The following is a 16,675-nucleotide window of genomic DNA, read 5'->3' as shown; positions in this document are numbered from 1 at the left end:
GTCGATCTCATCATTTCCCACATGCCCCCTTCCTGCACACCCCAGGGGAGGCAAGGCTTCTTATTTTTTAGACATTTCAAAATTGCAGACTATAATATATGTATAGAAAACTGCCTAACTACCTCCATGCCAAGAAACAGAATGTTGTCTGGACCCTCCTTCTCCCAGGACTCAGCCACCACCCAGCTTTCAGCAAGAGCACGTCCTTGCTTCTCTGTGTTTGCACCACCGGCCTGTGCCTCCCTCCACCCAACTGCTCCATTTTGCCTGCTGGGAACTTTGTGTAAATGGACACATGCTCTATTCAGACGTTTGTGATTCTTGTTCCCTACATCACATTTGTAAGATCCCTTCGTTTTGTTGAGTGCAGCTGGCTGTGGTTCATCCGTTTTCTTTGCGGTGGAGTGTTGCATTGTATGAACATCCACGATTTACGTATTCCTTCTTCTGTGACCGGTGTTTGAGTTGTTTCCAGTTGGGGGCTGTTGTGGACAATGCTGTTACACACCTTCCTGGCAGGGAGATTTGCTCTCATGTTATGCCGGGAGGGTGAGGCCCAAGGAGGAAAGGACTCTGAGAGGAGAGGCAGCGAGGCCCAGCCCCCAGGTGAGAAAGTCCCATTGGCTTCCCCATTTCCCAGCCTCTACGCCCCAAGCCTGGCAAGGCCATGAACACAGCCAGCAAAGTAGATGAATTTCAAGGTTTTATTGTAAAACAGGCCATGTGCTTGGCCCTGGGGGAAGCTGAGACACATGCCAGTCATGTTCCCTGCTTCCAGGAGCTCACAGTTTGGGGCAGGAGACAGACAGAGGCATAACCACCTTTCAAACAAGTTTCAGAGCGTCAGAAGTGCTAAAATGGTCAAGGAGCGATTCATTCCTCCCGGGAGATCAGGAAAGGCCTTGGAGGAGCCACATTTGTGCTGTGCTGTGGGAGCAGGGGAACCTTTGATGGGAGGGGAAAGCACTGTGGGCAGCTGTGAAAGGTCTGCAATGGAGGTGGTGCTCAGGCCCGGGCAGTGGGTCCAGACTTACAGGAACGTTTCAGAAAGAAAAGAATAAGGGACAAACATAGTACACTAACTGTTCATTTTTACCGGTTAGGGTATTACAAAAACAAGAATGGACACTAACAAGGGAACCTCCCTTCACTATCACTTCACAAACACAGGAATATTTTGATCCCCACCCCTTTGCAAAAAGGAAATAATCTCCAAATAAAGGACTCTCCTTCAAATTGGATAAAGCTGGCTTTAGAAAGTTTCATGAAATTCTTATTTTCCATTTTGCCACAGACTCTAAAAGTCTTCCCTACAGAACAGCATCAGATTCCAAAACGAGGTATGAGAGCCATTGGTGGGGGGCCAGTGAGTGGCCTGAGGGATCTCGGGCAGGGACAGTGGGGTGAGGGAGAAGGAAGACTTGAGAGAGGAGAGCAGAGGGCATCCAGGCTGGCCAGGTGGCCCGGATTTTATCCTGAAGGTACAGACGACACTGAAGGGCTTTAAGTAGGGCCGTGGTTTGAGCTGCACTTTAGAAAGACTATGGTGGAGGCAGCATGGAGGGTGGGATAGCTGAGGAGGCTGGAGACAGAGTCCTGTTACGAGGGCTCGTGTACCTCCTTCTGAGGGCCCACCCTGCCAAGGCTGCTCCTCAGAGCCCCAGGAGACCCTGGGGTGGAGAGGCAGTCTCTGGAGTCATCGACGTGCTGGGAATAGGGGAAGCGGAGCTACGGGCAGTTCTACTGGTCCTCCTCGAGGTAGAACTTGGTGACCATGAAGGACTCTTTGGGCTTGTTGGTGAGGCTGACAGGCCGGTCTGCCTCCGGCGCCGTGCAGAGGAACCAGCCAGGGCAGGCGGCAGACTCGAAGCTGGTGGTGGGGCCACTGTTTGAGCGGATGAAGGTGAAGCGCTTGTTCTCCTCCTTGTTCTTGCTCAGGTCAGTGATGTTAACTGCCTGGAAGTCAAGCAATGAGCAAGTGAGAGCTGAAAGCTGAGGGGTGCTACCTACCTCTCCACCGCCCACCATGACAGGGCCCCCTGAGCAAGTGCTGGAGAAATGCTGACCTGGTGACCACTGTAGGAGGTCACGTGTCCCAGGTCTCTTAGGACAGCAATGATCCAAAGAGGCTGTCCCATTGTTACACTTCAATTTGGGGAAATCTAGCTACTCTAGCCATGGGCCAACAAGTTTGATAAACACATGGCACCATCAGCAGAGGCCAAGGCCTGTGGAGGCTGGTGCCCTGTCAGGGTCTGCGCCTCCAAGGACAGGGGTGGTGGAGAAGGTGGGCAGAGAGTATTGCTGTCCATTTGACATGTTACACACAGTATTCTGGTCATCGCTACTCTACATAGAGAAGGCAGTCGCTCTCCAAAGAAAGTACCCTGTCCACTAGTGGTGGAAAGTGACAGTGGCACAGTTATGGCCACTCACATTTGGGTTAAGATCTTGTCCAGCAAGCCCCTGAGACAAAGTTGTCTTTTCCAAGGGCTGGCAGCCCATTAATATTGCATGGGACCAGGAGTACAGGCCCCTGGATGGGATGCCAACTCATGAGTTTGAGAAGATAAGGATTGGAAAAGAAAAGTCCTGAAAGTTGGCTTGACTGGAAGAGGGCAAGTCTAAGTGGGTTGGGGGCCCTTGGGCAAGAGAGTGGCACACAGATATTGAAGTCCCCAAATGAACCTCCTGGTGTTCACATCCTCTGTAGTCTCCTCCTCTATTGAGGCTAGACTTAGCCACATGACTGCCTTTGGCCAATGGGACATTAAGAGCATGATGCAAGCAGAAGTTTAATAAGCACTTGCACATTGAGGCTAGTCTTTTTGGAATACTCCCTCTTGGAAGGACAGCAATGATCCAAAGAGCTGGGTCATGTTGTAAGGAAGCTCAACTGACAACTGAACTCTGAAAGACCTTGTGGAAAGCCGAGCTCCCTGCTGAATGCAGGTGTAGAAGAGTGACCCCAGCTATACCATCTGGAACAGAACTGCCCAGCTGATCCTAGTCAACCCACAGATTCACGAGAAAGAACATATTGTAGTTGTTTTAAGCCATTGAGTTTGGGGTGGTTGTTATCTGAGACAAGTCGTTACCTCCAATTGGAACCTAATCTCATCACCAGACTTGACACAGGCCAGGCACAGCTTCCTCCCATGGAGTCCCAGGAATAGAGCATCAGGCTCAATGGGCACCACATCTATCTTCTCTGTGGAAGGATAGAGGGGAAGGTTAGGTTGTAGAGAAGAGGAGGCAGAGATGGCAAAGTGAAGGCAGCCTGGACTCTCACGGGGGATTTTTCTGTTCCCCTCCTCTGACTAAAACCTCAAGGTCAGAAGGACAGTGAGGTCTCATCTTCCTGGTCTGCATCCAAACAGAAGATCAAACCAAGCCAACCATCTAGCTACTCCTAAGGACCAAGTCGTCTAGATTCTGTTCTATGTAACTTCTATCCTTCTCTTGCTTCCCCAGGATAACTTCACTCCAGATCAACAGGTGTGCTGCCCATGGGCAGGGAAAATAGCACAGAAGATCATGAGTTGAGCCCCAGAGTTTTGTCCACAAGAGCCTGGGTGACTTTGAACCCGCCTCTTTTCCTTGGTGGTTTCCATGCCCTCATGTAGCAGTAAAAATCTCAGGCTCTCTGTGCTTCAGACTGTCCATTAGGAGAATTACCAGAAGGACAGGAAAGATGGATCTCACATTCTTTCCAGGTGAGGCAGGGGAGAGAGAACAGGGGATGGGGCATGGTCGGGAGATGGAGATAATGCCATTCTACAATACCAGGCCAGCCAAGGGAGTGAGAACGTCCTGGAAGGCTAGTGCCGAAAGAATCTCACATAACATCATCCAACCGTCCCCATTTTACTAGAGGGAAAGTTGAGGAATGGAGTGGGTGAAGCCTGCCCATGTCCACTCAGCTTGTTCAGAGCACCGATCTGGAACATGACTGAATGTGGTGTCTGTGAATAAGAGGCCTAATTCAGGCTTGTTTGTGGTGTATTAATTTGGGGTGAGAGTTAGAGTTTGAACACACAGTAACATGGGGGCTAACTAGGCACAGGGGGAAGGAAAGGGTCCATCTTGCCCTCTGGGCCCTGCCCCTCCCAGCTGTGGCCCTAGGACCATCATGCCTGTAGGCGGCGGCTCCCAACCTAGGCTCTCCCCTCCCACCTTCTTGAGGTTGCCCTCATATGTACCCTCCAGTGACCAGGCCTCCCCAGCTTCTAACTTGGCCCCAAAGAACCAACAGGGATGAGGATGTTGCACCTAAAGTTTCTGGGGGCAGGCCACAATGCTAGAGACCTCAGGGCAAAGTGACCCAGTGCCCACACACTGGCTTTCCTGGCCACCACTCACCTTGTAATTTAGTATTTGATTCTTGCAAGTATCCAGCAACTAGTTGGTTATTCCTCATGTAGAAGGTCTTCTGGTTAACATCCCAGATTCTGAAAAGAAGAAAGGACCCAGCTGTAATGAACAGCCGCTGTGTGCCTGGGCCTGTGCTCAGCCCCTTCCTGTGTCCCCGAGAGTTTGGTAAATCTTCGTCCAACTTTCTGCCAGAAGTGTGGTATTCTAACACACCCAAGACGTGTATGGGGAAACTGAGTTCCATGCTGTTTAAGAGACAGGCCCAACCCCTCACCTCACCTTGCACCTCATCTTCTGATTCCCAGGATAGACATCTTCTACCTCAGCCAAGTATGCTCTAGAGTAGTACCATCCAATAGAACACTCTGGGGTGCAGAAATGTTCGATATCTGCACTGTTCAATATGGCGGCCAACAGCCACATATGGCCATTGAGCTCTTAGAATGTGGTGTGACTGAGGACCTGAGTTTTTAATTTTATTCTATTTCTATTAATTTAAATGTAAATTTAAAGAGTTATCTGAGACAAGTGGCCACCACAGCACAGTGTTAGAAGTTTCAAGGGACAGAGCACTTTGCAGCTAACTCCCTCCAAGCCTTAGACCGTGAAGGTCCGTGCCCAGAGCCATCCATCGTCACCCAGTGGGCTGCTCTGGGTCTAGCAGAGGCAGCTGTTCCTGGGCACAAGTCAGCTTTCTCTCCAGCTCACCTAGGGACCTGTTTCCGGCTCCCAGTCACTTCTTCTTGGTGAAGGGACCCTGCGGCTGAAAGCAGGGCCTGCAGCTGTGAGGCATAGCAAACAGGGCCGCTGCTAGGACAGGGACCCTCCTCTCCTGCTGCCCACTAGCGTGACCTTAGACCTGTACCTCCTCTCCTCACCTGGGAAGTGTGGGGAACAACCCCCACCTCATCAGGTGGCTTTGAGGAGCCCATGAGCTCGGTGAGGGGTGGTCAGGCAAACTGTAAAGTTTTTTGCACATGTGAGCATTTGACCTTTTGTGATTATTCTTAGTTCCTGGATGAGTCTCTGTCTGAAAGGATTAAATATCCCCTTCTAGAGGTTTCCAGGGGCATCTCCTGGAGCTCCCAGCCAATAGGAGGAGGCAGACGCAAACCTCCTGAAGCAGATGGTTCCCATGTCTGGGAACGGGAGGAACTTGCCCAGGATGCACACACACACACACACACACACACACACGCACACACACGGAATCCTGACCTGCAGCCTCAGGCCAGAGAAACTCAGGAGTTTGAGGGTGAGGTCACCGCGACACGGCTTCAGTCCTGGAATATCCCAGGACAAGAGGGCACATGTAGGCAGCCCTCCGTTTCTATCAGCATCACAGCCTGTCATTTTTACAAAGGTAATGATGACATCTCACAAAGCTCCTGACCCAATTTTTAAAAGTTTCAAAGGTTTTTGGGTACTTTGCACTTCACAAAATGCTGTCACACTGTTACCTGTGCATTTGAACTTCACGGCAGCCCTGGAAGGCAGCCAGGGAGTTATCATTAACCCCATGTTGCAGATGGGGAAACTGAGGCCCCAGGGCAGCGGGATCCTCCAACATGTCAACTCAGACAGGCATTGCCGACAACCAGTCTGGAACTTTGTGCTGTGCCTTGCCCATGGTGCCCCTCTCTGCCTCTGTGCCCAGCACAATGCCGGGCCCAGATCCCAGCATGGCTCCTTGGCACATGCCTGTCACTCACTGAGTTGCCAGAGTCTCCGGGACAGTGAGGCAGGCCTCCAGCCAAGCTTTGCACATCTGGGATATTTTGAAACACAAGCCCTGAAGACCACCCATGTGGCAGCCCTTTTCTTGAATAATGGACATCCTTTTCCAGCCCAAACCCAGTTTCCAGGCCCTGAGGGGGCAGGCAGCCCTGAATGGCTGTCATGCCTCCATTTTCCCACCTTACCTGAAGGCTTGCATCTTGCAGGGTCTCTTCCCCAAAGGGTGGCAGGCTGTCTCTGAGTAGAACAAGAAAAGGAGGAGAGAGATTAGGTGTCTGACAGAACGCCTGCGGATTTCCATCCTGTGGCCACAACAAGGCAACGGGAGAGTGCCATTTCGGGCTCGGAGGAGCTGCTTATAAAGAAAATAGTTGCTCACCCAAGCCAGGCTGTTGCTGCCCTGCCCCGCTCTGAGAAACGGAAATGCCCTCACATTTCCAAAAAGAGAAACCCTTGCTGTTGTCACTTTCAACCCTGCTGAGTGTCGCAATGTGGTGTCGTAACTGATTCCCTCCCCTTTTCCCCTGTGAAATTTCCCCAAATCGAGATTTCTATTTCCCCTTCACCGAGTTCCTCGGAAGAACACAATGAAAATCAATCTCACTTATCTGCGTGACAGGTATTCTGAGCCTGTTTGCTGACTTTTAAAAAACAGACTTGAGTAGAAATATCCCCCTATCCTAACAAGCCAAGTGGTAGGGCTCCCAGCACACGGGACAGTTTCCTGTCACTTTGTGTCCTTTGAAGGAGGGACATTCTTGTTGGACTCTGGACAGGGACTGGCAAATATTCTAGAAAGGACCAGATAGTAAATATTTTAGGATTTGTGGGCCATATGGTCTCTGTCGTAATTACTCAACTCAGCTGTCGTAGCTTAAAAGCAGTCATAGACAATCTGTAAACGAACACAATAATTGCGTTCCGATACAATTTTATTTACAAAAACAGGTGGTGACTGGATTTGGCCTGAAGTTTGCTGACTCCTGCTCTAGAATAAACTTCCTGAGAGGTGCTTTGAAACCACCTCCGTTCCTGTTATCCACGTCTTTGAAGTTATTGTCTCGAGAAAATGGGGTGAACTCAGCCCTGGGGCAGAAATGGATCCAAGTTCCACCTCTGCCACTTGCCGTTTGCCACCCATGTGACTTGAACAAGTCACTTCACTTATGTGGGCCTCAGCCTGTGCCTCTTCATGCTCAGAATGAGGTTGATGATGGCTTCCTCACAGGGGCATGGAAGGAAGGAAGGAAGAAAGCAAGGAAGGAAAGAGAAAGTTCTGGCCTATAGTGGGCATTAATAACCATGGACTTCCTTCCTTACTGTGTTCTAGACAGTTAAGGAAAATGTAAGCATACTCCTATTTATGGATGGAAAAAAAGACGAAGAGGGTTTCTGCACGATCTACGTGGTAGGAGTACGTAATGTTAGCACAGAAGCATAGATTGTAGTGTTTGAGAACTGGAGCTCAGCATCGTCTTATCCCACTCGATCATCATTTTGAAGAAGACCCAGAAAAATCCAGAGAGGAGAAGGGAACTGCTCAAGGTCGCACAGCTCATTAACGGCAAAGGAAGGGCCAGAAAGCCAGGTCTTCTGATTCCCATGGCAGTAGATCTTGATGAGTTTGACTTTATTTTCAACCAACGGATCAGAGTCTCTGTCCAAATGAGGGTAAAACCCTTCAGAGAGGAAGGCTACACTGCATATCTGAAAGTTGCTAATAGAGTAGATCTTAAAAGCTCTCATCACAAGAGAAACAAATTTTTTCGCTACATATGGTGATGGGTGAATCCATGATATTCTAGAACTGAAACTAATATAATGTTATATGTCAATTATACCTCAATAAAACAAATTTATTTTTAAAAGAGAAAGGTGACATTGAATTTCTCAAATCTTTAAAGAGCTCCTCTTTCAGAGCAAATGGAACATTTCTGCAAAAATTGTGTCACCTCCCTGGGTGATGACTGTGAGGGAGAAAATGGCAGTTACGTATACTTGCTCTCTTCTCAGAAGCTGTGTGACCTTGAGGGAGTCATTCATCTTTGAAACACATGCGAGAAATAATGTTTACCTTGGAGGGCCAGGGGGCGTTTTGTTTGTTTTTGTGAGGGCTGGCTGAAAGAGGAGATGTGTAAGAACTTGCTTGATTATTTGCCACTTGGAGTACTTGCTGAATTGGGGTTTATAATTTCTGGAACATTTATGAATCATTAGGTGCCTAACTTGGCCATCACACCTGCTGAAAGGGAAGGCAGCTAGCACCCCACTGGGATAAGTTCTCTCCTATTTGTCTTCCTTATGCTGCTTCTAAAGCCCTCCTCAACTGTTAAACCAGCATCCTTCAAAAAATCGAAGATTGAAGAACAGAAGTGACTTGCCAAGGTGAGACTGAGGGGCTCCATCCTGCCTGCTGGCCCTCCGACAGCGTTCTAAGTCAAGGTCCCACCCACATTGCAGCCCCTGGGTAAATGTTCCTCTGTCCCCACCCCAAATTCAAAGAGACAGATTTCTCCTTGGGAGCAGAAGCCCTGGGTTCCCCACCTTTTCCAGGTCTGTGCCCTTTTCCCTCTGTGTCCAATAAGTGGCCCGGCAGACCTTTCCGGGTATAGGGAAGGGAGTCCCTGGGGCCGGGCTATGAAGTCAGGATGACCTCTGGCTGCATCTTCTCATATCATTTATGAGCTGGGCCACCCAGGCCATGTGCCGAAGCTCTCTTGGTCTCGGTTTCATTATCCTTTAGATGGGGCTAATAATAGAAGCCTTGTCATGGGTTGCTATAAGGATTGAGATATTGCACATGATGTACTTAGCCCTGACCCTGGCACGGAGGAAATACTCAAACAATAGATAGCTATTGCGTATGCTTCTTCACCCCAGGGAGAGTGGGAGAGGTCAGTCGCAGTGCCCCTAACCCAGTCAACCCTGCCCTGCACTCGGGCCTCCCATCCAGATCCCGTCCCAAGGCTGCTTCACTCCAGAGGTGGAGGCCTCACTCCCTCTGGGTTTGGGGAGGAAGTTACAGGGGAGGAGAAGCTTCCTTTCTCTCCTCACGCTTCTGGCCACACATTCTTGGTTTTGTCTTATCAAAACATTTGGTGTCTCTATGATTTCTGCCCACAGAAAACCTCTGACTAAGCTTATTCTCAGTTCTAGGTGCTCAGCCGCTCCCTCCACTTCCTGAATTAAGTTGAATGGCTGCACTATGTAGTGGACCCTGCCTTCCCTGTCAGCACCTTGTGCTTCCCCTCCGAGCTTCGGGCATCACAATTGTATCTTGTGCCTTCTACATGCTGAGCCCTGCCCTCCTAGACACTGGTGACAACAGAAACTGCTAGAATCCACTTAATGGGAAAGAGGAAAACCAGGCTGTCCCTGTCCCAGGAGTGATGCTAGACAGGCTCTATGGAGACAGCGTGGTGAGCCTTAGTGGTTGATGCCTGTAAAGTGTTCAGCACAGCGCTGGCCACACGGAGAGTGTTCAATAAATGTTCGCTCTTTCTCAATTTCAGTTCATTGCATTTCTCAGTCCTAGGATTTCCATTTGGTTCCTTATTTGTATAATTTCTAGTTCTCTGCCAAAACTGTCAATCTTGTCTTTTAAATCCTTGAACATATCCGCGGTTCTTGTCTAGCATAAACTGATTACTTTTTATTGACTGCTGGACACTGTATAGCAAAAACTGTAGAGATCATTTGAGGCTCTGGGTGATGATGTATTTATCCAGAGAAGATTCACTTTTGCTCCTGCTGGGCAGTGAGGCCAGGGGCACTGAGGTCCTGGGTGACCTTCACACAAACGGGGCTTGAGGTGATTCAGAATTGGGCTTCCGTAACTGCAGCTGCTCCATTTCTGTTCACTCCTGATCCTCTGGGGGCCCAGCCCAAACACATGTTCATCGGGGTCCCTCCTCCTCAGTGAGAGATAATGTAGAAATTTCATCCTCCCCCACCCCCAAGCCCCAGGAGTCCGTGCAAAGCTCAGCTCAACCTTTGAAACTAGCAAACGCTCCCAGAGGCAGAGGGCCCCGGTGCTGGGCTCCACCTCCCTGGGCCCCTGCAGCTTCTCAAGGCCTTGGTCATTCTTTGATGCCTTCAGATTTTTTATAAATACATTTCGCATGGCTTTTCTAGTTATCACCACAGGATGGTTGGTCCTAAACAACCTAGGCCAGAGGTGGAACCTAATGTTATTTATTTTTAAGCATTATTATTCAGGATGGCTGGAGTCTGAGCAGCCTTTGGGGTAAGAGCAGGAGAAGTGACTGAAAAGTTGGGCGGGAGCCAGAGGAGGGAAGGCCTTTAATGCCACACCAAGGAAGAGGGAATTTATCATAAATAAAAATGAATCAGAGAGTGACATTGTCAGATTTGTTTTATTAAGATCATCCTGGGGACAGGGGACAGATGGATTAGACTTGGATCATAGTTTGGGGTGAATGAACCTGAAAGCAGGGCAGTGGTGTGCTGGTAAAAGTTGACAGCTGGGTCTCCAAAAAAGTTCTAATTTGTAGCATTTGCTGATTTCTCTGGTGTAAGTACTCCCGCCATGGATGGTTTCAAGCCACCAACATGGCATCACTGAATGCAGAGCTGGGAAGAGATGCACACAGTCGGATCTTGCTGGCTCCAGCAGCCCACGGAGGCAGGGAGAGTTGGCTGCTCTCCAGTCTTTCTGGGTAGAAATCATCCCCCCACTTCCCAACTCCAATCTCCCTCCTCCTCAGCCCACATGGCTCCCCCAACAGGTCCCATGCCCCTTGCAGAAAACAGTCCCTCTGATAAGTCCAGTTTATCGGGAAACTTCAAAGAATGATGGTGCAAACATTTTCAGCTGTGTCCTTGGAGCTGCATTTGCGTCACCCAAGCACTACAGTTGTGCGCTGCGTAACGACGTTTGAGTCAATGATTGACCACATACACAGCAGTCATCCCATAAGATCAGTACCATATAGCCTAGGTGTGTAGTAGGCTGTAGCATCTGGGTTTGTGTAACTGTAACTACACTCTATGATATTCGCACAACGACAAAATCACCTAATGACGCATTTCTCAGAATATATCCCCGTCATTAAACAACACTTGACTATATTATCTTAGTGAAAATTTACAAAGTTTAGACAAGAATATTACCTATATTGTGCAGTGTGTGCTGTAACACTCAGGCATTCAAGAGTTTGCTGAAGAATCTAAATATGAGATTAAGGCATTAAAACTTAAGATACACACTTGTCCACCCAAAGCCAGCCACTTAAATTTTTACAAATACACTCATGCATCGCTTAACAATAGGACTATGTTCTAAGAAATGCATCATTAGGTGATTTTGTCATTGTGTGAACATCACTGAACGCACTTACACAAACCTAGATGGTATACCCTAGGACTCACCTAGACTATATGGTACTAATCTTATGGGACCACCATCGTATATGTGGCCTGTCATTGACAGGAACATTGCTATGAGGCACATGATTGTAATACAAAGGCTCTGGTCACTCTTTCTAAGAGATGGGTAAATATATTAGTATAAGGAAGATGAAGAAAGACAAAGATGTCTTCTCTTTGTCAGTCTCCACCTACCCAGCCCTGCCAAGTAGCCAAGTCAATTTTAACCAAATCGTATCGCTTATTAGAAGCTCCCTACAGTAGCAGGTCAGGTTTAGAGACAGGTGTTCTCCTGGGCATCTCTGCCCACCAAGCTGCAGCCATCAGTGACCACCTGGCTGGTGAAGGTCGGGAGATGGTGTATGGAGCCACTTGTCATCGATGGCTGCCTTACAAGAAGCTCGTTCTCCTCCCAGACCTAAATGGAAAACATTGTGAATTCCTTCTGAAGTTCAGAGTCTTCCAAGATGCTTTTTGCTCCAACAGTTTTTGGGTTTGATATGGATCTGCACTGAAAACCATTGTTTATCTAGCTATCTTGTGTTTTCAGAGGTACAAATTTGTTCTTTCCTTCTGGCTTTGATGATTAACTTTTCAAGGCAGCTTCTCTGCAGGCAGGAGGAGGGGGAGCGGGACAGAAGCCTGGGGGTGGGGGGGGAACAACTGTGTTTCTTACCTGCAGTGTTTCAGGCTCTGTGTTCTGCTCTTTCATACGGATCCTGTTTAGTCTTCATCGTGGCTATGCAAGGTGGGTCTATTTACATTCACTTTCAAGATGGGTATATATTTATATCCACTTTGTAGAATAAGAAGTCGAGGCTTAGAAAGTTATATCACTTAACCCAGATCCTGGCCGAACCAGGATTTGAACCCAGTCCTTGGATTCCTTCCCACACTGCAGTCCTGCCAGGAAGGCGGCTGACCTTTTCTCTCTCTGCTTCATCGCAAACTGAACAGAAGCAAGAATTGTATTTGTTCTGATGGCGTTTCTTTTGGTTTGAGCTCACATCTCACAGAACAGCAATTTATTCCGTAATTGCTTGGAAATTTTAGGAGTTTTTTTGGTAGGAAAAAAAGGATGATTCTCAAACCTTACATAGGTCAAAGAGAAAGCTCTGTACATGGTTACAGTCCAGGGTGGCCAATTTCCCTGGTTTTTCTAGGACTGTCCTAGTTTTAGTACTGAAAGCTCTGCATCCTGGGAAACCCCTCTGTCCCTGGAAAACAGATGTTTGGTCGCCCTATAATATGAACTCCTAAAAGGTACTGGCACCATCTGGTGGCTGGTGCTGCAAATTGTAGGCACAATTAACGATCCATCACTGTACCTTGCCAGATTAGCCTGTTTTTAGTAGCAGAGATGTGGTCCATTTTATTAGATAAATAGACAGCTAGAGAAAGCACACAAGAGTTTCCAAAAATCTTAGTAAGTCTTCCACTCAAGAAAAGGGACTGTAGCAGATACAATATTGAGCAATCATTCTCATTGTGATCAACTTAATTTTTAATTGAGCCATTCATATTTAATTTCCTCCAACTATGTAAACAAGATATGGTCAACATCTGGTAGCTTAAAATTGTTTTTAAACTTAGGTTGTAAAGAGGATTTACCCTTTGATTGTGATTGTCTTCCCCTTCTCTCCCTTCTTCTCCTCCGTCTCCTTCTTCACACGCATACGTTAGCTGTAAGGGCAGTGGTATAGAGAGGAAGCAGAGGTCCAGTGAGGTAAATGACTTGTTCAAGCTAATGCAGAATACACACACGATGGTCCTTCTTCTTCCTTGCTCCTCAGTCCTCACTTTCCCATCTCCTCAGTCAAATCATGATCTCTCTGTTCTCTCTTCTCAGAGCCGCATTATGTTCTCTGCTTGGCAACAGTGGTACCATCCATGCTCATGACCTTAGATGGGGAATGTGGTTCCTCCTCCCAGGAAACATGGTGTCTTCACCGGGCTCACATGCACTTGTCTCCTCAATTCAATCCAATTCAACGTGATATACTTTATTTAGCACCTACTATGTGCCAGTTTAAAAGATTTTGAATGAACCATTTTTATGCATAGTGATTTCTTCACATTATATCTGGTTCTGGGAGTTGCATCCGCCTTTACACATTTGAAAGACCATAAGACCATGGGCTAACATTTTAACACATCCCACTGGAGACCACTACACCCACTGGGGGAAGGAGGAGGATTTGCTGCCCTTGGTATAATTGTTTGTGGTTTACAAAGCACTTCTCCCTCCATGAACTCATTCAGTCTCTGTGCCCCTACAGCATAATGCAGTGGTTTGGAGACAGACTGCAGTCAAGCCCAGCTCTTCCCCTTATACTGGCTGTCTGGCCTTAGGCAAATTACTTAACCTCTCTATGTCCCAATTTCCTCTTCTGAAAATGTGAACAGTAATGGTCCTTCCTCACATGGTTGTTGTGAGGATTAAATGAGATAAACCATGGAAGGAGCTCAGCAGAGCACCTAGCTTGTAGTAAGCCCTATGGAAGTGTTAGCTTGTACTATGTCCATGAAACCCCAAGAGTCTGCCAGCCTCCTCTTGATGTTGAGGAAAGTGAGACTCAGAAAGGAGAAATCGTTTACCCATCAGAGGTCAGCTTAAATTAGAGACCAGGTCTTCAGACCACCAATCTTAAGATCTTTTCTCTGCCCCACACATATCTTAACCACAGGTTGCAAACTGGTAGACCACAGAATGAATCTTTATTTGCTCACTTTATTGTTTTATTTAATCAAAATACTATGCATAGCAAAATCCGAATATCTGACTCTTCTTAGAAAATGAGAAGCTCTGGCCACCTGGGCCTGCATTCTCATGTGACGACCACCTGCTGGAACTGACTAGTGACAGCCCCTAATTCTCCATAGTCCCTACCCGACCCTATTACCCCTCAGATCTTGTCGCTGAGTGCCAGATTCTATTAGTATTTCTCACTGAGCTCACCCTGTTCTCTCTCTCATTTTATGGAAGTGTTTCTCCAATTTTAATGTCTCTATCAATGGTGGAAAATGTCCAATAGACTCCAAGGGCTCCATGAGTTTTCTCACAGTAGGCTTGCTTCTTTGTTCATCTGGTGGCCCAGCAACCCTGGGCCTGCAGCCCCCGCCTCAGAGCATCTGCATGGTCTCCCATAGAGGCTGTTGGCTCCACAGTGGCCAGGTATCCCAAATAGGTCTGGAGCTCCATGCCCTTGACAGTTCCCTGGAAGCTTGCTCTTTAGAGTCTAAGAGCATTTGGCAAACATCTGTGCTAGACATTTTCCTTTCTATTTCTCAGGTGAAAAAAGTAAGAGTAGAAGAAGCTTACCTAAAGCCATGGGGAGGGCCTGTAGGATCCGAAGTCTCGTGAGGTCTTCCAGCCTCTGGCTCCACACTGAACCACTGCACGGAAATGAGGAACACCCAGGCAGTACCTGTGCCACCAGCACCTCCCAGGACAGAGCTGCTCCTTCCTTGCCGACTACGTGAGCGGAGTAAGAGGAGGAGCTGCAGCCTGCCTTCCCACATACCGACGCAGGGCTGGCCACCTGAGGAGGTGAGCAGGCCCAGCTTCCAGAAGGGTGACTCAGGCTAACAGAAGCCAACTGGTTCTTCTCTGCATAAAACTGGAGGTGACACATAGGTAACAGCTGGATTAGTGGGGCTGGACCTTTGTGCCCACCCAACCCCAACTGCCACTGGTTCTAGCATGCATGCATTCATTCATCCAAACAATATGGATCAACTTAATCCTGTGAGCCAGGCACTCTTCCAGACATTGGGGAAAAGCCAGAGAAGGCCCCTGATGTCCTAACAGAGGAAGAAAGACAAGAAACTAGTAAATTAATAAACTAACTTCCTATGGTCTTAAGTGCTATAGGGGAGGTCAAAAGCATGATGTTTTTGAGGGACCCGGGGGGTGGGTGTGTGTTTTAGGGAAAGTGGTCAGGGAAGGCCTCTCTGAGAAGGTGACACTTGAACTGAGACCTGAGTGATGTCAAGGAAGGGAAAGAGTCTTCCAGGTGGAGAAATCAGCAGAGCAAAGACCTTTGGGTGGGGGCATTCGTGGTTTGTTTGAGAATCATGTGAAGGCCAATACCGTTGGAGCATGGTTTAAGGAGCAACAGGGTGTCCATTCCCTCTTTGGGTTACCTTCAGACTCCACACCCCAGCTGCTGGTGTGACGCTGTCCACCAGGCCAGATACCCTCTCCCCTGCTTCTCTGGAAGACCCTATGTTCTAAACCTTCTCTTTGCCATTTAGAAACTGCTCTCTAGCTTCATGCCCCTGGAACCTGCCATCAGGGAGCAGACAACTCAGGAATCCTTAAAATCATCTGGGTTGATGCCTGGGAGCAGCAGCAAAGGCTCCCTCAGCAGCCTGAAATTCTTGGATTTTGTCCCCAGGTCTGCAGCTAACCAGTTGTGTGACTGGACATGTCGCTTCTGCTTTCCGGTCCCCACTCTGATGCCTGCCCCACCTTAGATTAGGGGCAGGTTGGAAGAAGGAATGACTGTAGACTAGAAAATGCTTTCCACTTGTGTGCATTGAAACAGAGCCTTGCTCTAGGCAATGCCTTAGGGCACAGGGGAAGGGCAGGGGGAGGGGACAGGCCTGCCTATTGTTGCCTCTGATCCTGCCACCTTTAAGCCTGTGTCTTCTCTCCAGAAAAGACTGACCATACTCCTTTACAGAAAGGCTCGGCATTCATAAACATCTCCAGAGGGTCTTCACTGTCCCTCACTCTGTCTCTGGGTTCTGGGCTTGTTCCTAGGGTACCTTTGATCAACCTACAGAGCCTGAAGTCAGGCTCGGAGGTGCAGGGCGCCCTGTCCTGGGCACTCCTGACCACAGGGACTTCCCATGGCGCCTTCACTTCCTGCTGTCTTCAACTCTGGCTCATCAGCTAGAGTGCTAAGGCCTCTGAACCTGGGCTGGGAATTTCTGAAGCAGCTTTTGCAGAGAAACGCCTGTTTGCTAACAAATCAGGAAGTAAATTTTGTAAACCCGGAAAGTTGGGCCTTGGGGCAGCTGGGGAACCTGCCCGTGGAGCCGGTCTTGTCATCATGGTGTGTGAATCTGTTATTACATCAGGAGGACCACGCCATGAGGCAGGCTCTGGTTCCTTGAGATTCAGATCCTGGCCTCACGAAGCACATCTGTATGACCTCAGGGAACATCT

The 16,675-nt window shown here is 48.4% G+C and overlaps 1 protein-coding gene across 4 annotated transcripts; it reads right to left on the bottom strand.

The window, feature by feature from the left end:
* Positions 1–690: 690 nt before the first annotated feature.
* Positions 691–15,113, bottom strand: IL1RN (interleukin 1 receptor antagonist). Of its 4 annotated transcripts, XM_070573641.1 has the most exons (6): positions 14,822–14,991; positions 13,111–13,182; positions 6,297–6,348; positions 4,363–4,451; positions 3,099–3,211; positions 691–1,956 (listed from the first exon to the last, which is right to left on the bottom strand). In XM_070573641.1, exons 3-6 carry the CDS (start codon positions 6,308–6,310, stop codon positions 1,741–1,743), a joined length of 432 nt encoding a protein of 143 aa, XP_070429742.1. In that variant the 5' UTR covers positions 6,311–6,348; positions 13,111–13,182; positions 14,822–14,991; the 3' UTR covers positions 691–1,740. The 4 variants fall into 4 exon arrangements, with proteins under 4 accessions (XP_070429742.1, XP_008526664.2, XP_008526665.2 ...); XM_008528442.2 differs by lacking the exon at positions 13,111–13,182 and having other exon boundaries at positions 14,822–15,113; XM_008528443.2 differs by lacking the exons at positions 13,111–13,182; positions 14,822–14,991 and adding an exon at positions 6,491–6,599.
* Between the last annotated feature and the right edge of the window lie 1,562 nt (positions 15,114–16,675).

This window comes from Equus przewalskii, chromosome 14 (genome assembly GCF_037783145.1).
Source record: "Equus przewalskii isolate Varuska chromosome 14, EquPr2, whole genome shotgun sequence".
Lineage (NCBI taxonomy): Eukaryota > Metazoa > Chordata > Mammalia > Perissodactyla > Equidae > Equus > Equus przewalskii.
Note: the sequence above shows the minus strand (reverse complement) of the source record. Positions and strands in the feature narration are given on the sequence as shown.